The sequence below is a fragment of the Anser brachyrhynchus genome, assembly GCF_964034855.1.
Source record: "Anser brachyrhynchus genome assembly, chromosome: Z".
In the NCBI taxonomy this organism is placed as follows: Eukaryota; Metazoa; Chordata; class Aves; order Anseriformes; family Anatidae; genus Anser; species Anser brachyrhynchus.
In genome coordinates this window covers 77,547,505-77,571,001 of record NC_137697.1, presented here as the reverse complement: position 1 = coordinate 77,571,001, position 23,497 = coordinate 77,547,505, and the positions used below count along the sequence as shown (strand labels likewise).

Here is a 23,497-nt window from a genome sequence, read left to right as displayed (position 1 = left end):
GAAAAATGCAAATGGCTGGGATATTCAAGAATATGTAAAAGCAGAGTCTTAAAATACAAAATCTCAATTTGCACTGTATTTTTATACAAAACGAATATAAATAAAAATGACTATCAAAGTATGTAGTGCATTAAGCATAGTGCTTGAAAGATCAAAGCACTTATTGTTTCATGCTGTACATTTTCTTAACTAAGAAATAATGTACTTTCTGGCATATGTTATAGCTTGTTAAAGGGACTGATTCGGTCTGGGCAGTAAACATCATGTCAAACATTATGGCAGAAAAACCTGCTTAATATGTTTTGTAATAAGACAGAATTTTTTGTTCTTGAAAACATCTGCCAAGTGAATTCACAAGTGAAGACAGAAAATGTCATCAATTCAGTAAAAATCTTACAAATTTGGTTTCTTTTTTAGCAGCACAAACCAAGGAGAAAACTTCTTGATAATCAGCATTGACTTATAATACTTTATAGAGTGATTAGACAAAAGCATTTTACTTTTATATAACATGTTAATGTATGCATATGAATTTTAATACTCTTGCTGTTCAGATTTTAACAAGCATATTGCCAGCAGATCGTTTTAAAAGCATCTGTTTTTTAATGTGTTGAATGCAGAATTGAGTCAAATAGCTAAATATGTACATACATCCTTTTAAAAAACATATTTCTATCCTTACTTATAGATACTACCATTTTTTCTTAGACCACCAGAGGCTGCTGCTGTACATATTGGCTAATGCTTCCCCCAGAAACTTAATACCCTAGCCAACCTTCATTTATTACTGAACTAAACTGAGAATTTGTTGATCTCTAACCTTTTTCTATGGAAACAGATCATACAGGCTTAAATGTGACATTATTCCCTCCATCCTCCAAACCATCTCCCACTCCCCACAGATTTTCACATTGACAGTGTCTTCTCTATGTTAAAAGACACTTAGAAATGTAAATCAGTATTTATCCCCTTCTAAATAGCATTCACCACTTAAACAAGTATACTGAATGAATTCTGAAATGTTATTAAAGAAAAAAGTATAAATCACATAATTTTGTAATAATAGTAATTTGCAATAATGTTGTTGCCACAATAGTCAAAGGATATCAAAGAGGCGACGAAGGAAGAAGTGGGAAGAAGCAATATCTTTCATCAGACCAACTGATGGGGTCAGGTTTTCTGGGCAAAAGGGATAAGCCTTTCCGAGGCCTGTGTGCTAGGAATTTTGTCTGTTTTTTTCCCACTTAGATTAGCTGCTTTAATGAAGATAATTCTTACCGCAAATTTTATTTTCACTATAGCACAATCCATAACAGCGCTATTTATACTACCGGCGTATGAATGAAATTAAATTAATTTTGGATGCAACTTTTCATAAATAATTTCCCCCCCCCTTCCCCGTGCGAGACGAAATAGAAAAAGAGCACGTGCAACTGATTAATTTGTTTTGCTGAAAACGCACGTATCGGGGTAATCTCCACCCGTGTTCAGTGGATGGAGCCCGCTCCCGGTGAGCCCCGGCCCGTGGATGTCTCTGGGCAGGTGCAGGCCCCCTGCGCCCACCCTGTGACTTGGCAAGGCGCACACCTGCTTTCATCCAAAGCCCATGCAACTGCTGAGCCCGGGCTAATAAGCCCTTTATTCCACCAGAAGAGACAAGATGACAAGCACGAGGCAGACGGTTCCCAATGGGTTAGGGAAACGCTCAAGCGCAGGAAAAGTCGGTGGCAGCACTGGGAATCGGGATGTCAGCCTCCGGAGTCTCCTCCACTAGTGCAACGCTTTTTATCTTTTTCTTTGCCTCTTAAAACATTCGGCATTACTTTCTCCACACAGCTGAAGTAACACATGGTTTTAGTTTCCCCGTATTTAACTTTTAAAGCCCATTGCTTCCTTCTGTTTCTGTGACATCTCTTTTACTTCTAAGCAACAGCAAAGTTATCCTGGTGATGGAAAGCTTATGAGAGCTGCTTGGAAATTACTGTGGCTTTATTGTTCCTTGCCCCGCATACCTCTAGATGTTCAGAGTTAAAAGCGAAGAGACTGCCGTCCAAGCGCTGGGAAATCAATGCCTGCTGACCTTTTGGGTGTCATGGGGCACTTGTGGCACCTGCAGAGCTCTGGCAGATGTGCTGCAGGACCTACTGGAGACCTGCTTCACCCGGGTCCAGCAGCTGGAGGCCAAGTGGAGAACTCAAAACCATCTGAAATGGCACCGAGCAACTACACTTAGGTGTAGAATGACGCCCCTGTGTCATTCCTAAAGGGTCAGGTTAGCGTGAAACTTCACTAACAATTTCTGTATAAGAGGAGAAAAATATATATAGTATTTCATTCTATAGATACTACAGTAAACAGACATTTCCTGAAATTATACAGAATTTGAACTTTAAATAGTTTATAAGTAGGCTATTTAGCTTGTGTGATTAAATTAGGTATTGTTAAAAATCCCTGTATTGTAAAGGCTTCTTGTAGTAAGTTTTGCATCTCCTAGTTTAGAAAAGTTATATTTGTCTTTTTTTTTTTCTTGAGCAAGCGAGAAATCAGAAAAAGCAGATAATCACTGGAGGAAGATTTTGCATCTCTTCAAGAGCGCCACTGGCTCTTCATTCTGCCAAACCCTCTCTTTGTTCTGCATCTCACAAGTATGGTTTAATCAAAGAAAAGGAATAAATCGGGGCCGTCTAGCTTTCTTGTCTTTCAAACATTCATTACATGATGCCGACAAAATGCGTATTGTTAGATCAGGCTCCTAAAATGTGAGGCAAGCCGTATGAGTTTCCAGAAGAAAGAATCAGCTTGCATCTCTCCTCCCACCACGAGCTGTGCAGCGCTCCTGTTGTTCTAAAAAAGACCGTCATGTACGGGTCAGACGAGTCGTCCTTCCTTTCAGTCAGGATTCAGGCTTAGTAAACCTGGCCAGTTAGTGAGCTAATCGTAAAGAAAACTAGCTCAGCAGAAAGCAGACCTACTTGTTGAAGGCAAAGGTGAATAAAATCATTCAAACTTCTTATTCTCAGATACTGCCTGGCTTTGATTGTAGAGCAATTGCAGTTAAGGAGTGAAAAGACCTCGCAGGTCATCTAGTCCATCCTCCTGCCAGTACAGATTGTTCTCTGCGAGTATCCTTTATCATTTATCCAACAGAATCAAAGATTAAATCCTTTAACTGATACCCAAAACAAGGATAATACCCTCTGACATGCGGTACGCATTGCATGTTTCGATACTAGATTTGAGTGTTTGGGAAAACTGGTAGAAAAATTTTAGCGGGAGGTCAAGCGGTAACATACAGATTTTCACAAAATTTCAGGATTCTTTATCTGTTTTTTTCCCTTGGGGACTGGTGAGCCATAAAAGCCTGCATATAGTGAGAAATCACAAAAATAATTTCTGTGAGATAAATAGATACAGGTGTTGAAAATAACCGTTTTCTACAGGACCTCCCTCACCCCATTCCTCTAAAAAGGTTTATGGGTTTTGGTTAGGACATACAAGGAAAACCGTGGAGTCCTAGGAAGTGAATGTTAGCAAGCAGGGGACTGGGGCACAGGATACTGCATGTTTGAGGATGTTGTTTCTGCCTCATTTGTTACAGAAATCAAAGTAAAAATCCAGGAAAAAAAGCGTGGAAAAAAAATGCAGTTTTTGGAATTTACGTAAGTCCAGTAGTTCCTCTGCAGTCTGCTTGGCTGCCTCAGAAGTGACTGCTGCCAAAGGGGCTGGAAGTAGTGGAGGAAACAAACAGTGGTGTGGAGGAATGTGGAAAAAGCTGCCCAGAAAAAGTGTTGGTTCCTAACCTGTAGTAGCCACATAGGTGGCTGGCAATTAGAGAACAATGAATTACCATCATCTGCTTCTCAATCATTATACTTCAAAATCGTTATGACTGAAGGATTTTACTAAATAAAGTCCTTACTTTTTGTGAGTCTACTTCTTGTGGGATTTTAACTTTGTTAACTTTGTTTTCAAAGTGTCCAGACAGATGTATTTCCTAAGGTACTCAGCTTTGCGGTATTTACAACCCTAAACCTATCTAAATTTTGAAAAATCTTCCTTTCCTCTCTCAGATGAATCCTTGTTTTATCCTTTTCTTCCTGGCTAGAAGGGGATGCTGAATTGATCAAAAATGAATTTTGTCTTTTGTGGTTGGTGGTGTCAGTAGCAGGTTTTCTGTCCTGAATTGGCTGCATGCTGCTCAGCCACACTGCTATGTACTTTGGAATTTAACCGTCTCTTTTTCTGTATTTTTTAATTAGTCACTGCAAGACTAGATTTGCCAATACACAAAGAGTTACATGTTCTTTGTAATCAAATATTTTTTGAATTTTAGTTAGTTTTCCCAATAGATGGCACTGGTTGGAGTAAAACAACTGAATAAAGTAAGCCAGACTGAGTTGCATGTAGAGTTGGTGAGAGCTAGGTATGTTTAGGAGCCCATCGTTCTTCTGGGCTTTTAAGTAACTTTAAAACACTTCTGGAGCTTCTAGTTTGGTATTTCTAGCAAAGTGTGGAGTGAGAAAAACATCGCACGTATACTAAACAGGTTCTTCAGGGGGAGGAGGACATCCCTTCATTAGTAATTTTTGACAACCATAAGTATGCTTCTTGTGTTAGAGGTAAACTGTGAGTAATTATCATTCTGACATGGGGGTCACACATGGATGTAGAAGGAACTCCAGTTGCTGTTCTGTTGATACATCATAAAGCAGCACTGATCCTGAGTTCACTATTGGCGTGCTGAAACCGTTTGCCATGTGTCCAGCCAAGTGTCAATTTTATAGTTCTTGAACAAAATATGGCTCCTGATTGCTTCTGCACCTCCAAAAAAAAAAATAATCACCTAAATTTTAGTCAGTCATTATACCCCTAGTGCAGAATGGATTACATGGGACATTTCCCCCTAACACACACACAAGCCTCTGTCCCTGTATATGCACACAAATACTACCTAAATAAACGTGCACCAGACCTGGACATGTGCTTGCGCGTTCAGCATCCTGCAGACTCTGAAGGACACAGTCTCTGTAATAACACTGGCAAGCATAGGATATCTGTCTGGAAAGTTTCCTTTTATCAAAAGCAAAGTTTTAATCAGTACATCCAGTCACAGTACAGGAAGAAATTTAAAAAGTGGTTAATTCAGACAATGTTCTTGATACTGCATAAGCATGTGCAACGTTTGTTCTTTGGAAACTAGTGTTTCCTTCCAGAATAGTTTTTCATTCCCATCTTCTATCTTTTCCACCTGCTGTGTAACTGAATAATCTGATTTCACGGATCTTGCAAGTTCAGACCATCCTAGAAAAGTGGGCAATTGACATTAACACTTAATTGTGTCACAGCTACTCTGTTCTTAACCTGGTAAAACAGAAGCCATAATTGCATGTAGACATGGAGAAGACAGATATTTATTTCTTTTAGGCTCTGTTTTCCTGAGGAATTCTGTTGAAATTAGTGAGCTTAGCAATTAAGAAATTTGGTATAGCTTAGACATACTACATACGTAGTTTTGAAAGATTTGTAGGTTCTGCAGTTAAGTTTGTGCTCTTACTCCTTGGTAAGTCATCGCCCTTATGCATTCCACCTTGCAGTACACCTCTCTTAGCCTTTGGGTACCGCACTTTTTCCTGCAAGGTTTTTTCTGCTGTGTGAAAAATGAACAAACACATTTGATGACAGGATCATGTTATTCATCATGTGTCCTTTGCACTGGCTGCCAAAAAAGGGTAGGCTTATGTTTAATGGCTGTTGCTTATTTTTAAATCTCTTAGCAGTGAAGACCTTGGCAATGTATGAAATCCTCCTTGTTGAGATATGTCAAGTTTTCATACTTTGCTTGCTGTTTAAAGTCCTGACTGCTTTCTATTAAGTGGGCAAATGACTTATTGCCCTCACAGATCTCAAAATAACAGAATCTGATTTGGTTGTGGGGTCCGCTTGTCCTAAACATCTTTCTGTTGCTGCTGGGTGTTTCTTCACTACGTTTCTTTACCGTTTCTTTCCCTTTCTGTTTTGAACTACCGTGGCAGGCTGGCAGAGTTTGGCTGGTACTCTGATGGAGTTTTATCCTGACACCCATCGGGCACTGGTGTGGAAATACACATACTATTATTATTGGGTTACTGTTATGGTGAATAACCAAAGCATGGCCTCCTGACAACATTCTGAGATAATGTCTATACCTACCTGAAGATAAAGTGACTAGGCAAAATTCAGGTCTGCTAGGATAAGGAAAGAGAGAGTGCAGTTGAAAAAAGGTGACAGCTGCCTCAGTTCTGACAGGGAGTTGTAAGAGCATGGAAAAGTCAGGGGGTTGAAGCTTTGATATGGAAATGTTGCAAACAAGTGCATGGCCTCAGTGATAATCATCGGCATCAAGTGCCTCCAAAGCCACTGTCCCATATGCATGAAGTTCAGCGTTTGGAGAGCTTCTGCAGCATGCGTTTTTACACTTTGGTGACACTGGCACCAGGGATCTCACTGTTTTTTATGTTGATTGGAAGGGTCAGGCACGGTGCTTGTGAGCAGCCCTGGCTGGTGCTGCTTGGTCATCCGTTTACAAAGAGTAGGCCAAGGTGGCTGAGACCAGGAAGCCTACTGAGCTATTAAGGTGGTTAATTCCATGTGATCTTTCACAAGTACTTCTGCTTAAATGCGCCCAGAGCAATACAAGCCCCTCCAGACAGGCAGCAGTGTTTTCTGGCATTTTTCATCCAGGCGTGTTGAGCAGAACATTCAAGGTTTCTTCACAGATCAAGAAACTCCACAAGCCAGATCATCTCCTCAAATTTGCTGAAAGACAGTAGAGCAATAGAGGAGAACGGCTTTTTTCACAGATGTTTCCCAGATGTTAATAGCATGCTCAATTGTGAATAATGGGAGGGACTGAAGCACTGTCCATGTCCTTCCTCCTCCCTCTCCTTTGCTATATCTTTGGCAAAAAGGGTTTTGTCTGCATTCTTAAATTGAATTTGCAAACTTTTATTTTAAACTACAAAGCAGTTTTTGTGTTTGGGGAACAGAAAAAAAATACTCTGTGGCATTCAAATTGATTATTTGCCAAGTGTGTGTTTAGAAGGGGATAGACATGGCAGAATTAAAAATGCTGCAACTTTATTAAAGCATTAGTGAACAGCCGTTTAATTAAGCCTGTGCACAACCACTTCTTAGAACTCAGAAGATTTGGTCTACACTTTGGTTAATTTCAAACTGAGACCTGAATCTGTATCTCAGCTCTAGGCCAATGTGTTAATTGCAAGTTGCCTTGAAACCTATGGGCAGGCCCCCAGTTTCTCTTCATCTTCAAACCTATGTCCATGTTCATAAGGTATTACTGATTTAGGTGTTATTAATTAGGACACTGCCATCCAGACAGTTGTCTGTGGGCACTATTAGTTGGAAGAAGTTTGCATATGCAGACATCTGTGTTACCATCTCTAAAACTATTCCATGCTGCTTAGTGGAGAGGCAATTTTGGATATTCTGGCATCGTACTGGGGTATTGGGCATTGTAAATATGATCGCAATTTGGGGGATTTCCAAGACATCTGGTACCTGGCAACTACCAATTCTTACTGTTTAATGTCAGTTTTATAACCAAACCACATTTAAGATTTAAAATATTTCAGTGTAGAAACATTTTCACCAACAGAGCTAAACTACCAAAGCATCAAAATGCATTAAATGGTGATTATGAAACACTGCTCAACTACTGTTAACCGTGGGAGCTCTCAGAGCTCTTCCAAAATCTCAGTTAGACAGAAGATCTGGTTAATTAGCTGCTACAAGACATCCAGGGCCAGAGACAGCCTACCCGGAGAGCTCCCAGGGTTGCAGCTTTTCTGCTGCCACTGTTAAGGATGGCTCCTGCAGCCACCCAGAACCGGTCCTCTGCACAGCTTCCTCCTCTCCGGTGCAGGGCGGCGTGAATCCGCCTTCCCTTTTCCTGTTCATCTGCACTTCATTCCCTCCAGCCAGGCATTTGGACGTTACGTGGCAGTGTGGGGATTACATTAATTCCTTGCAGCCTTTCCCTTAAGGTCTTGATTAACTTTTCTGTTACCTACCTTAATTAGTACATTGTTGGTTTCACCTCAGCTTTACCATCCCTTTAAAGCAAGGGGGTGTTCCTTTATAAATTATGTCATGAGAACTATTAATTGCGTGAACACTTCTCAAGATTTGGTGCTGAGTTTAGGCTTCTAAGCTCAATCTCTAGGCTTCACATAGTGTTACACGTTGTGTGTAAACACAGCAGATCTGATTTTTTTATTAGAAGTAGAGGAAGCCTCCATGACCCTTGCGCAGAAACCCTGTGCCATCTTCTTGATGGCTCCACCTGCCCTACCTGAGAATTCATATGATAGAAACACCTTGTTTGTGTAGTTTAAGCCTGAATGATTCAATGTTTTATAAGGTTAATGACCAAACACAGGATCTAAATATATAGCACTGTGAAGTATGGATACAGACTATATCTTGCTTTTTCCAATGACTTTTTTTTCCCTTCCCAAATACTAAGAGGTAACAAACCTCACAGAATAGTGACACAGAAGAGATACTAAGCAGAAGGAGATAGATGCTCAGTCAATCATGTTTGTATCTCTTTCTGATAAATTTGACTCTGTTTGCATCATCATTGGCTAGAGTGAACTGATGTTTTTCAGAGAAGCACTAAAAAATTGGATGGCATGGTAAAGCCCAAAAGACAGCTAACATGGGATTTCATGTTTGATAAACAAATACAAGTTCTTTTTGTTAAGATTATTGTCAGGATGTTTCGTCATGATGTAGTGTTTTATAGCAAACTCATAGATACATTGACGAGAAATATTGGAAGACTAATCTATAAAACCGACAATATGTATGCATCATGGTTTTGATAAAGTTTAACAAAAAGAACTTAAGGGTAGAATTATTTTTCTTTAAAGCTCAATAAGGTCCAAGCCTCCAAAAGTAAGCCTCTCAACTGTTTGAGTGAGTACAGGTTACAGATGTTGAGTCCTCTTAATCCTGATTTTAAAATGCATCAAATAAATGGTGCTTGCTAATATGGGATTAAAATGGCATCAGGGACCATTTTAAACAGTAACAAAAGCTACATCATTGTGGGTTTTTAGAGTTTATTTTTTTCATCCCACACACCAGTATAAATCATAAATTACATATTCTGTAGAATATAATATGTTATTCTCAAGATCTTCAGTTATCTCTAGAATTTCTGTTCGATTATTGCTCAGTATGTGGTTTCAGTAAGCCCCCCAATGTTTGGCCTGTGCTGCCTGAGTTAGAAGATTGCTCCCAATTTTCCAGTTAGGTCAACCAAAAAAATTAAGATATGATAGAGGGTCAGTGAAAGAAATTCATATCAAAACAACTGCTCACCATGTCATTATGACAACCTGCTGTAACAAATGTGCTTCTGTTTTAAATTATGACAATTAATTGCTAAAAGTAATTTAATCTGACAGTGGCAAGATGTTGAAAGACTCGTGAAGATGTCATAAAAGCGACCTTTCTGCCCATGTGCAAGCAAAAGCCATTTTTAACAAGGAGCCTCAAAAACAGTACAACTTCTTTTGTACTTTGTTAATTAGTTATTGATTTGAAACAATGCTCTGCCAAATATTGTCAGATTAGCTAGACGCCAGCAAGGTCACAGTGTGACAGTCTAGTCCTGATAATCTTATAGTATATAAGAATTCTTTTTTCTCTGAACCTTTTGTTCTGATATCCTGAGAATTACATTTCCTGGCTTTAGCATTTGTGCTAATTTAAAATACAGCCAAGCTGTCTGTTATGTAGTTGGATGTTTTGAGTTGTTAAAAGATGACACTACATTAGAAGAAAAATTGTTAGTGATCTAATGCCTAATGATCTCCGCCATCCACGACGCACTGTTGCTGCAGTGTCTTCACTAATCCAAGCAAAAAAGTATGTACTTTAATAAAATGGTCAGCACGAGGGAGTCACACAGTTCAAGTCAGAGGTAAAAAGCAAGTCCTGAGGTTGCTTGGCAATGCATCAGGATTAAAGGTCATTTCCTAATGTACCTTGTTATCAAACAAAAATAATAGAGGCGGGCTGAGCAGTAAAATTGAGAAGTAGAATTAAGGCTTGAGTAACATTCAACTGTTCTTCCCTCAGAGTTCTGGGTCAGATGATTATTGAAATAAAAACCAATAGAAAACATTAATCTGAATTTGGGATTGTGTTTGTCATTCATGTGGATAATTATTTTATATGCTAATGGCAGTTACGTCAAATACAATTAATTATAGAAGGCTAACACTGCATATTAAGGCACTTCAGCAAATCTTTACAACTGTACAATAAGTAAACAGTGTATCAGTTTACTTAAAGCACTGAGCACTTTATTCCTTTTATTAGAAGAAATCAAATAACTTTGAGGCTGTTAAGTCTTTCTTTCACTTAAATAACCACTTTTGAGTGTTTGTAATAAATAGAGACGAGTGTCAAAAAGGAAAGTACAGAATGAAGCTGTTCTGTTTAGTTTAAATCATATAACAGATACAAACTCTGTAGCAGAGACTTTACAGCCTTGCTTTGTTCTGAAACCAAAATTGTTAATGAAAATACTAAGTTGTTGTTTTACTTAAATGTGTTGAAGTTTGTTAGATTCATTGTTTCCGGTGGTAGGGAAATCTGCATTTTTCTTGGCCAAAACTCTATTTTTCTTGCAATAGCATGGTTAAAAAATGTCTGTTTCTCATTACAACATATAAACAGATTGAAAGAACTGGAAAGTAAAATACTCTTTAAGTACTTTAGGAAATAGAAAAATAACACTTCTTCATGACTTCCCCTCAGAGTTTTTGAATGTTTAAGACGCATTCATTTCAAACAAAATAGTTGTTAATGTTAAGAAAAATCCATGTAATCATTTAAACAACTAGCACGATCTCTCTTTGTGTCTTACAAAGATAATTCTTTTTGTAAAAGTGTTGTATTAATTTTTATTTGCTTGTCCCCACAATTTATCCATTAATTGCCAGAAACATAGCTGGTAGGGAAGACAGCTGCAAATATACAACCTGATGGTCTGTTTTAGAAATGTTCTTTTGTTCACATAATTCAGTCACACAAAAGGCCATCTTTAGTAATGGTTTTATTATGTGAGACAGAAATATGTTGTGGGCAAAATCTCAGTCCATGAGACTAAGTAGTCTGGGGGAAAAAAAAAGAAAAAAAAAAAAGGAAAAATACAAAAGTCTGTCAGAGAGCTAAAAGGGAAATTAGTTATTTTTTCTTAAGTAAAACTTCCTTTGATTCATTTCCCTCCTTCCTCCTATTCTCTTCTCCTGCACCTCTTTCCTCTCTGTGAGTCAGCAATGTTCTTGTCCCCAGACTAAAAAAGAAAAAATTCATCTTTGTGTTTGCATTCTTGTCTTAATGATAAAATAATTGGCTTAGGTGACTCCTACCATGTCTGTCAATTTGGAAACAGTATAAAGCAAAAAGATACTGCAGATATTTAGCGACAAGATTTGTTTTGAAGGAAGGCTTTTAACTGTTTACTCTCCAGCTCAATAAGGAGCAACTGATGTTTAAAAAAAAAAAAAACACATTTATTTATGGGTTTGTGCAGACCATTATGATGGTCCCAAGCAGATTTTTACGAAAATAAAAAACAACCCCCCAAACTTTCCTGGAGATGGCAACTGAGTCACTAAGAAACTGATTCTGTCTGATTTTTCTTCTTTTCTGTTTCCTTTCCTGCACTTTACCAGAAGACAGTTGGGTGGTGTTGACAGTACATGCCAGACTCCAGCAGAAGTAATAACAGGGAAATCCAAACTGGAACAACAGGCTGACAAAGTTGTCTTACCGTGGCTGACAAGCAGATACTTTAACCAGGGAGATGTTGCTGTAATAACATTTGAGACTTAATTAATTTAGCCTGAGATCTGGTTATTACTTTATAAACAGCAAGCCCCTTCAAGCTATAAAGTCAGGGAGGTGTTCGGTGGAAGAATTTTCCATCCCCTGGATGTCATAACAAAAAGCCAAGGAGCTAGGGAGGGCATTCGAAAAATAAAATGGAGCACAACAAATTTACGGCAGAAGATATTCAGGGTACAAAAAGAGTGAGCCCATGTTATGTGGAGCTGTTGCAGATTTAGCAAGGCGGCATAAGATTTGCTGCTTCATTAGCTGGCTGATGGAGCTACAGGAAAGCACTGGGCCTGCTGCTTTGGGGTGCAGGCGGATGGCCGGCTGGATTCAGAGGGGCTCGCTCGCAGGCCCCGCGGCTATCGCAGTGGCCTCAGCACCCCACCACACTCACAGCATGTTGTGAGCAACTTCAAAACTTCAGGTTTGGTCACCAAGAGAGATCCAGTATCGACAGGAGACATGATGCTGGCCTGCTCCTGCATGGCCTGTCTTGTGCACCGTGTCACCAGCAAAGCACAGCCCCTGCTCAAGTTCTCTTCGTAGCGGCCTTTCTCTCTGTTTATTTCTTCACAGATCTTCAGCCAAACTTGCCATGTTTAATATTCTGTTTAAATGCAAACGTACGACATTTCACCGGCAACGAGAGTCTTAAAAATGCATATTCTTTTTACATTTGTGAAGTCCTGACATGGCAATGCATTGAGGGCCTCCTGCAAAGATCTGCATTTGCCAGAATGGAAATATATTACTGGGTCAGCGGTGCTGTAATGGAGCTAAGACCACTGATACCTTTTGATTTCACTCCATGATTTCCAGCCATTGTTTGCCTACTGAAATATTATAAATGAGGGCTGGATTCAGGTCCTGTGGCCAAGAGGGTGGAAAAAGGGATCTGGCTTCCTCGGTTAGTTTGTTCCTCAGAGGTGGTGTGATGAACTTTGCATACAGCAAGAGAGCACAGATTTGGTTTTGTTTTGTTTTTTTTTAAGTTAAGAAGTAGCTCTCGGTTATTGATCAGGAACTCTATTAGCTGAGAATATAGCTGTGGAAAACTTCCTCTGGCTTGGAGCTACTTTGTTCTTTCTGTTGTGTGCAATAAAGCTGGATATAAAGAGGAAAAGTAACTCCCACATACTGCCCAGGGGAAGCTTAGGATCCATGTTCCCTCCATTCTCACATATATATAGCATAGCTCTGAATTTTATTTCCTGACCACCATCACCAGGGAAAGCCCAGCTTATGTCTGAAGTGGGAAAAGTGGGACACAGTCTGAAGTCGTCTTGGATTGTAATTGCAGTGGGACCTGGGGAGAACACAGGCCCAGGGGAGGAGCCAAAACACAAAACTCAAAAAAATAAGTTAACTGCTGATGTTGGCAACGGCTGGAGCTAAAATCCAGTTTGTTCTCAGCCATCCTGTTGCTGATTGACAGAATTCTGTGTGCACTGCAGGAGTGCAGGGCATCGCATGTGTGCTCTGAGGTACACCAGCCCGGGATGCACACATGCAGACCTCACTACTTGAAGTAAAACACGGCTACTCACCGAAACATTTTGGGGGTGTTACCTTTAGAGTAGATTGAATCTTGGCACCTTGATAGGAAACAAAAAAATATTTTTGGAATATAATCTGCGATTCATCCAGTTTCTGCCAGTGAACTCTCCAGCTCCTGGAAACCTAAGGAGTCATCTGTTTTCCCCTCTACTGCTATATATCATTTTGCTTTGAAAGAAGATTTTTCAGGGGTTGTCTATGTATAGCTATTTGCTAAAAATAATCTTGTTTTCCGTTTCTCTCATAACCAGTGGATTTCCCATTTACCTGATGCCTTTCCCAGACACCTCTTTCTGAGTGGAAGACCTGGCCAGACATTGTCAGCCTTGAATTCACTAAAACTTGTAGTTTTAAGCCAAGAACAGAACCTAATCTCAAGACTTGCGTTGTAGCAAAGTGTGTGTATCACTGCTTCCTCCCCATCCGGCTTTTGATCCCCTTTGCATTGATAGCGACAATTTAAATATTTTTTTTACTCTGCCAAATATATTTTTGTTTTACATCTTTTATTTGACTATTAGGTATGCCAGATATTAGATGTTTCATGTAATATGTACTCATTTGCTGGGTCTGTCAAGATTGTGCTTTGCTGATAAATTGTCAGGAGTTTTGGAGGTGGGACTATTCTATAACTTAATACAACATGGATTTAACTGCAATACATAAGACTTCTAGTCTTCCTTACTGTGGCTGACTGTATACACATAACAGCTTTATTATTAGGGCTTCATAAGCAATATTGGGAACACTTCCATCACTGACCCACTTCACAAATAAAATAGGCACAAGAAATTACACAGCATCACCTCAAATAGATCTGGGAATAAGACTGAGATCTGTAATATGAAAAATTCAACCTTAAGTCACTTTGCCATATTGCTTTCAGAAGGTATGTACCAAATAATAACCTTGGCTATGCTATTTATATCTACAGCTCTACACCTGACCCGAATGAGCTAGTGTGATACCTGGTATCTACTTCTGTCTCAAAAGCAGCCATTACCTCCTGCCAGAGTATATATCTTGCTCCCTTCTTACAAGTTGCCCTTAAAAAGATAATATAGTCTTTTTATTTCCCCACTTACTCCTATGAGATAAGCGGAAGGAGGCTTGTGTTTTTGCATCCAAAATCTCTTGGTTTAATCCCTGCTAAGGTCGTAAGGAAAAACACAAGGTGACTGTATCTGTATGCATATGAACACAACTGTTGAATAAAATAACTTCATTCACCAATAATGCATTTGCATCATTTTAGTGTTCAACCTTTGCAAATTCAGTGTTCTGTGTTTCCATAGAGCTACAGCAGACTTTGGTGACCATGAACTTGTTCTGCTGCCTACACAGCTGATAAGTCCTGCTGGGTTTTGTTGTTTCAATGTGGCAAAATATACAAATAAAACCTGTACAGAGACCATAAAGGAAGGGAGGAGTGAAACATGTCCTTCATTGAACCTTTCAAGCCCAAAGCATTTCATTTTCCCCTCTTTAACCATTTCTTTTTGTCACGTAGTCTCCTTTCTACTCAACTCAGGATGCAGCAAATAAAATAACTTTCTTGATCTAGTGTTCAGTTTTGATTATTCTTTCTTCCAAGTGCTCTTAGCAGGATGTACTCAACTGAGTTTTAGCTGCATGTTGTCAGATTGCAGATTTGTTACAAACTGGCCTCCACCCTCTTCTGCTCCTGTGTCTTCTCCCCGTCTGCTTTGCCCCTGAGGTTTTCTTGATTTCGTTACCTTCATCTGCTGTCTTTTGCAGCCTGTTTTCATCTCCTTTCATATAGCCGGACTAGCCTCAGCATAAAAGGCACTTGGAAGGACTTGCTGTCCTTCCTAAAAATACATATATTTATGAGTACTGCAAGAGCCAGCCCATATTGGTGTATGTATATTTGTATATATGTGGCATGCAAATTAGCGTTAGACATTCTGTAAGGAATTATACAATGTCCTCTTTATCCTCGGGTCACCTCTTAGGAGGCATTTCTGAATCTGTGCAGGAGTGCTCTCAACCATGTGGTTAAAAAGGTAAAAAAGAATTTCTGGTAGATGGGACAGTTACTGGAATTTCTCCATTAAAGGTTAAATTTTGTTGAGTGGCCTGAGCTAGATACTTTGAAGTCTTGTTTGCAAACATTCATGCTGCAGGAAAACAATATGAGATCTTTCCTTCCACTTTTTTCCTGGTTTTGGTTTCTGTCCTTTCCTTCCGTTCCTCCTCTTCTCTGGTCAAAATACCATAGTTGCTCTCTTTGGGGAACAAATCACTTGCTGGCTGTTTTTTTGGTTTCTATTCCAGCTTTCTTGCCCTTGAAGCTTCTTAGACCTTTTCCTGAGGCTTTGGAACTGCTCTGCATCATATGGTTTCATTATTTTCCATCATAATGAAACAATTATTGTCTTAAATAAGGCAAATATTTGCAAAAGGAGTGAGGAACGTACAGCAGGTGATAAGCATAATTTAGTACTTGTAGGGGTACTGTTGAGGAAGGAAAAAGAGATGAGAATGTTAGAACAGGGCTACACCAATACAGGAGATGGTGGAGTAGAATGGGCAAAAGAAACTTGATTTCACTTTTTTTTCTTTTTTTAATTTGAGGGTTATGAAAGGAAGGAAAGTGTATGAAGAAGAGTAAAGTAGAAATGCAAGTACAGAGAAAATGGGAGTACCATGGTGGGATGACATGAAGAGAAACATCAGAGCTGTGAGGGAGAATAGGAAGGCAGGAGGAAGCAGGTATTCTTAGGCAAACCTAAGTGCATAGCTCTGGGTTGCTGAGTTTTTTAAAGGACTAAAGAGTTGTTTTTGACTCTAGTGTTATTAAAGCAAATGACAGAGTTCCTCCTGACTTGCTCTGTAGCTAATTAGGCCACAGCTTCGAAAATCATACCTTGGCAGTAATGTGCATTAAGATCTTCCCTATTCATTTGTCTTCAAGACTCACCACCCTTGCATAGTGTTTTGTACAGATACATACATGTACATTTATACATATGTGTATATATATATATTTATATAGAGAGAGAAATAAATTTGGTTTTGAAAGTCTTACTTCCTAGTCAAAGAGTGTTTCCAGTGAAATCCATTTAATTTTTACTTGTCCATTACCTAGGAATGCTGCAAAATATGTTGCTAGTGTGAGTCTAGTTATGATAATCACGAACTGCATACCAGCAGGGAACATACTATATCTTGTAGCTGCTCATTTCAGACCTTCAAACATATGATTTTCTTTTAAAAGAGTACAGGTTTCTTGTACAGAAAATCTATTGTACAGAAAATATCCATGTTAGCCAGTTGCCACTGAAAATACATTTCATCCTGGGTTGTTTTAGTGAAAAACTGCTACTTCTCTAGGTTATAGTTTTATATGGCTATGCTTACATTATATGTTATTTTTAATGCAACCATTTTCAGAAGAGCTGGGGGAGGTGCAAGAGTTTATCTGCCCCAAGTCTCACCAAAGCATTGAGAAGAACTGTGCACAACTGTAAAGGTCCTGCTTGTATGGAAGGATCACCTGCACAAGGACTGTAAACAGGAGGTCTGAGCCCTCTTCACATCCCTGCTTCCAAGCTAGCGTGCAGTTCTGTTCTCCCATATTTAACACATGTACTGTGCTTGTTTACAGTAGCTCATCTAGCTAGAAGGAGAAGTTGTTTTGCTGTGATAATTGGTAATTATAGAAACCACCTTCAAGTAAATTGTTGAAAAGCTATTCAGTTGTATGGCACATCTCCCTATGTGTATGCATTTCACTTTCCACTTATTGCAAAAATGTGATTCTAACTAACTCCTTGATTTGAAAAACAGGGCCTTTTGAGGGAGCCGTTGCCTGAGCTTGGAACTAATTTGATTTTCTTGACTTGATTTTTTGGAGTTTCGATGAATCAGAAGTTGAGGATAGGATCTGAGCTGCCCTGCTCTAATACAATAAATACTAGTTCAAGGTCTTAAGCTCCTGCCCCATCTGCAACTTTCCAGCAACAGGTTACTTTAAAAAAAAAAATCTGTAAATTTTGGCATTGAAACAGGAAATATGTGAACCTGTCACAGTAAGCAGTCTCAAAGGGCAAGCTGCTTTGCAGGAGCTAATTAACCTTAGGAAATAATTACCCAAATATGCAAATGTTGTTTAGATAATTCCATGTGTTATCAACTCAGGTAGTCCATCATAACTGCAGACCTTGCAGTGTCTAGGTGTTAGAATCTGGCATAGTTGATAAGGCTTTGGTTGCTGCATCACTTCAGCTTGGTATTTAACAATTAATGACTGTAATATTACATTAGTAAATTCAACCTGGTTTTTTGAAAGCGACAGAATGTAACACTGTATTCACTGTATGCACACTGCTTATCTGTGTATTCCTAATGGCTCGAGTCATTAAAATGTTATATACCTTTCAACTCTTAACGCTAGCAGTATTGGAAGAAATGACAGACTGAAATCTGCAGTCTGTTTCCCTGTTTCTGTGCACAATGGATTGCCAGAGAATTTACCCACAATCATTTGTTTTTTGTTTTTTGGGTTTTTTTTTTTTTTCTTTCCATGGGCTTCTAAACTGTTACAGGGAGAATTTTAAAACCGCAAAGCAAAAATATCACAAATTTTGAATAAGATTAGGTGTAGCATCGTATAAGAGTGTTTAAGATTAGGGGTGTTATAAGAGTATATAAGACTAAAAGAGTGTGTAAGATTAAAAGAGTGTAAAAGATCATAGGAGTGTATGAGATAAAAGAGTGTATGAGATTATAAGAGTGTATAATTAGGAGTAGCATCATATAAGAGTGTTTCTGGTAGCGTTTTGTAGGCCCTGAGACAATACAGGAACGGCCTACTGAACAGTAATGAGAAATAGGAGGCCAGAAATGGACATGAAGGTAACGAAGAGAAAAGCCCCAGAGGACGAGGAGCCTAAGGCATGGCGTATGTATGCAGTGACGAAAGGGCAGGACTTGTCGCAGTGCCGAGCCGCCTGGCAGCACCGCAGCGGCGGAGAGGAGGCCGAGAGCCGGTGACCCTGAGAAAAGGCCCGCCACCAGGCAGCCATCACAGACAGCTTGTGCCGCCCGAGCGCACTGCTGCCGGGAGGAGCGGGGAGGGCACTGCCACCTGCCAGCTCTTCTTGGAGCGAGGTCCCTCCGAAACACAGCCCAGCTGGTGTAGGTTAGAGCAGCACAGGACTCCTCTAACCCCTGCCAGAGCTCGAGGCCAGGCCGAGGCGGTCAGGGAGCGGCGGCCTCTTCCCTGCCTCAAGCTGTTGCTCCAAGCGGCTCGCAGCTGCGGCAGAGGTTCCGGCCCTGGGATATTAAATGACTTCTTATACATGAGGAACATTAATTTATTAATCATTGTCATATTATTTTCATAGACCGGGCTATTAAACTATCCGATTAAACTTTTGATATTAAAATGAAAAGCTCCATATTAACCATTTATGATCATTTTCTGAGTAATTGCTATTTGGCTTAAAAAGTGAGGACTTTTTTATACATAGTTAATAGGTAGTGTTTAAAAAAAATTGCGAAAATAAAAAAGGCCTTTTATCAGTAGAAAAAGGCATCTGTTCTTAAAGCAGTATTTGTGATTACTCATTTCTACCACATTAAATAAGTTTTCATTCTATTTGCAGAATCTTGATGATCATTTCTCATTGGAAAGGAATATTTTATGTGTGGCAAGAGCATTTTTTTAAGTATCCCCATACACCTCCCCATACACCTATCATAAACTGATCTGGAACCTACCGTAAGGCTACTTATATTCTGTATTATTTTTATGGATTCCCCTTGTATAGGCAGTTCAAGAAAAGTGTGCCTCCTGTAGCACTCAGGAAGAGGAATGAATGTAACATAAGCAATCTAAAATACCTTTGGCAATACTTCCCTGAAATGATTTTAACCACCTTTATCTCCAAGGTAATCTTCAACGGGATTTGCTACATGCAGGTATGACAGGTGTTCGATATCTGATAGTCTCCATAGTGTTGGTAGTCAACGATGGCAGACGAGGTATATTCGTTCTATTTTTATCAGTAAAAAGAACTGAAATATAATAGTTATTATGAAAAAGACATGGACTTATTTTCACTTAAAAATGAATTAAAGGGTAAATCTTATCTGATAATATTCCATTCAATGGAATATTGAATATAACGGAGCCACATAAGATTTTTCATGCTAGGAGCACATGCAAAGGTTATTTATATCTTCTGTGCTCCAAGCTTTTGCTCCATTCCTTACCTGAGCAAGACAGAGCTCAGGTGTGTTAGTCGAGTCAGGAAGGTACCTGATCTGCAGCAAGATGACAGTTGCTTGTTTTCAGGTTACTTTGCATTGGTTAAGAGTCACGTGGAGACCTTTTTCTAATAGACCTTTTTCTAATTCCTAATATTTTTTGGCTTTTGTATCCAACTATATATATTGGGGATAGATTTTCAGAGGCATGAAGACCCACTGCCATGACTTCCACACCTCTGAAAAATCAAACCACTTATTTAGACATAGAATTACTGGTTGCAGATGACTGACTTCCAGCAGCTGGAAATCTAAGTTCAGTTTTCCTAGCACCTTTCCATCTCAATCTGTTTCACAAATGAGAATGCATTAAGCCTCAGCTGCCTTCTGAGGTACATAGCATGATTTCTCCATTCCTTTTTGTACAATCATATAGATAATTATGTAAAGCATGACCAAGAGGCCCCCACTTTATCAAATAATTTAACAAGGTGGTATATAAGTGCATTGTATTTAGCTGCAATGAAAAGAAGGAAAGCAACAGCTGCCTGAAACTGTCACCTTTCATATTGAAACTGCAGTATTCAGCCTCATAATTTAAGTGAGGCCAGACAGACGTGGTTAATCCCCAGGTCCTAATGGACCCAACGCAATTCAAGAGACCTGCAGTATTCTGCAGTCTGCTGTGCCCACTTACATGGCCAGCTGTTTCTTGTATGGACGCGGCACTGGTTTATTCTCCATCCAAGTTGTTTAAAATACTGGCTTGCTACGAGGAAAAAAATAAGCAGACGCTATGGAGAAAGGGCTTTTCTTTTAAACATACACTACTTCTCTGAACTCCGTCTCTCATATACGTGTTTTGCTTACCTTGTGTAGAGTTTAGCAGAGTAAGTATGGCAATACAGTTTATCCTGCCATTTCATTTATTTATTTATTTATTTATTCACCAGTAACAAAGGAGACTGTAGTTAAAGTCTATATGTAACTTGTTCTAGTTCATTTCTTTCTGCTTTTATAAAATTCTATTGAGTGTTTGTACCAGACTGTGAAGCTGTGCAGTTAATGATCTGGGTTACTAGACCACTGGTTATGCTTTAATTGGCGGAAGCTTTTTTGGGCTGGATTTCTGAATCCTTCAGAAAGCTGAAAGCTTGCTGCTGTCATAGTCTTGTGGAAATCCAAGGATCGTGTGCTTTTCCCAAATGCAGCACATATAAATAAACAGAAAATACCTGAAAATAATAAATAGAGGATACTTGAAAACACAGTGTTAACTACAAACAGCCTCTCTTTTTGTCAGAATGTTAAAGCAGGGTTAGGTGCCTACACAAACATTGCTGTTACAGGAATTAATTGTGACATTAATATTTACAAAACAAATATCTCAGCATATTTAACTGAAGTAAATATTTGAGTTAAACTACTCATTTAGAAACGCTCCCTGTGTTTTAATGTTCCTTTTTCATATGTATTGTAATCAGAATACCTTAAGAAACTCCTGTTTGAGGTGTTCTTCATCTTTATCTTAATAACTAGTCTGTCAATCATATTTTCCGTATGAAATTTCTTCTGAAAAACTTACTTCTTTCCTCACAAAAGGAGGAGTCCTTACCTCCTTTACTTATCTTTACAATCAGATTTCAAAATGTGGTTTGGAAGAAAATAAGCCCTTTCTCATATTGAGGTGATTTACAGTAGTTAATACATATTTATTTAAAACTATGTTCTGTCATATTCAATCAAGTACAGAATCTGTCCAGGATTAAGATGAATATCTTCAGTGCTTTTTGGCAAATATGATAAATATATTTTAATTGCTGCAACCTTAGAGAAAAGCAATTTTAAAACAAGTGATTGTTTCAAAAGTTGCGGGTCCAGATCCATAAAGATTTGTAGCCATCTCACTCTTCTACTTTTACTTCTATTTTTTACTTCTATTTTCATGCCTGGTTTCCTATCCTAAGGAACCAGGCATGAAAATAGAAGTAAAAACCTAAATCCACCTAGTTACTTAGTTGTCTGTCTTCTTATTCATGCTACACAACTGTAAGAGATTAAATTCCCAAAATTATATTTTAGAATGGAACTAAGACCTAAGTCACTTCAGTGCTCTTAATGAAGTTGCAGGAATTCATCCTCTATAATTATTACTTTGATTTCTGTTGGATTTTTCTGGTTTGTACTTTATTTTCCCCAAGAAGATGGGGCTTATATGGTCTGTGTCTTCTGCTGATATGAAGGTGCTGGTGGAGCAGAGCAAAAGGGAAAAGGATGCAGATTTTAGAAAAATCACACGACCTTCACTGATCAGCTCTTTCTGGCACAAATGCTCTACAGCTGGAAGGAGCCTGCAGCATTATGCCACAGAGGTGTGAAATCCTGGTGGGAGACAGGAACTAAGAGCAGCATAGTCGTGTCACCTGAGACCAGACAAATTTTCAGTGATGTCGTAGGCAGCCTAAGAAGTAAAATATGGTGGGTACAGGGCTTTCTGATAGTCTCAAAGGTAGAGATGCGAGTGCACAACCCCAGATGTTTGAGGACAGTGCACTAAAATCGATGTAAATCACTATAGTGCCTTCAGTGGCTCTCAGTTTGAATGGATCTCACAGTTCAATAATAAAAAACCACACTCCTCTAACTACCAGGGACTCCAAAGCAATGGCTAATATGTACGCAGTCAAGAGGTGGCTTATCTGCCCTGTATCTCATTGTCTACAGTTGCAAAATAAATAAAACTAGCTTTTAAAAGAGTAGTTGCAAATACCATAGTTTTAATCTTTGGCAGATTTCCATTGGAGCATAATATGAAAAAAATTCTGAAGACTGAAATTATATTTATATTGTTCCTACTCATTTTTATTTGTTTATCAGACTAAGACTTAACTACTTTAAATAAACCATCAGTGAGCAAATATTTGACAAAGAGTTGTCAAAAAAATGAAAACCAGAGCAGTGGCTCATAATTTCTTCGAATGGCTCTGTTTAGCTGAATTGCCATCATGGTATTTAGACAAAATTTTGCAGATGCATAATTTTTGTTGTATTTATTAAAATAAGCAACAATAAAACAACAGTTTTACCGCATTTAAATTGCAATCTTAAATTTCTTTTATTTAGACAAATCAATCTGCTCATTTTTTTTCACTAGAGTATACTAATTTGAGGCTTGTTTTACCAACACATTTTAACATATAGGAACATGTTACTTTTAGACAGAATTGCCAGTTTCTAAGAGGTAATTGTCGCAAATGTAATTTTTTTTTCTGCAGGATAATGGATCTCCTGAAGAACATGCAATTTATGTTTGGGACCATTTTATTTCCCAGTCAGCAGCAGAGAATGTGTTTTTTGTTGCTCACAGTTACGGTGGACTTGCATTTGTAGAGTTGGTAAGTGTGACTTTCCATTGCCTTCTTTCCTGAAGTCTTTCACAGATTTTCAGAATTCTTTGTGATCACCTTCTTCAAGCAGAAATTTAGGACTAACTTTGACCAGTGGTCAGATACAGATCTGTGAGGATTTCTCTGAAACTGGAAGGTCACTGTATTTTTCTCTGTTGCTGAGTTCCACAGTACGATTCCACATGTCTACTAACCCGAAAGACTGTGGGAAAACAAAACTTATTGGATTCTCTTTTCTCAGGCTGTGTAAAAAAGTAGCAGTCAGCCAGTTTCTGGTCTGTGGGTAAAAATGCTGGAGGTCGAGCCTGAGAATGAGTAATAATAATTTTAAATCTAAGTCGTCTGTAACACCAGCACATTTTAGTATGTAGATTGGAACT

The 23,497-nt window shown here is 38.8% G+C and overlaps 1 protein-coding gene across 11 annotated transcripts in view; it reads left to right on the top strand.

The window, feature by feature from the left end:
- ARB2A (ARB2 cotranscriptional regulator A) overlaps window positions 1-23,497 on the top strand; it is a 260,683-nt gene that overhangs the window by 130,785 nt on the left and 106,401 nt on the right. For 10 of the 11 annotated variants that reach the window (XR_013943951.1, XR_013943952.1, XM_080575224.1 and 7 more), the window contains one exon: window positions 22,986-23,105. The exons of the other annotated variant lie outside the window; for it this stretch is intronic. Coding sequence is in view for 8 of the 10 variants with exons in the window: in XM_080575224.1 (XP_080431350.1) it covers window positions 22,986-23,105 (120 nt within the window). In the remaining 2 variants the exon portion in view is untranslated. The remainder of the gene's footprint in view (window positions 1-22,985; window positions 23,106-23,497) is intronic. 11 annotated transcript variants of the gene reach the window in all.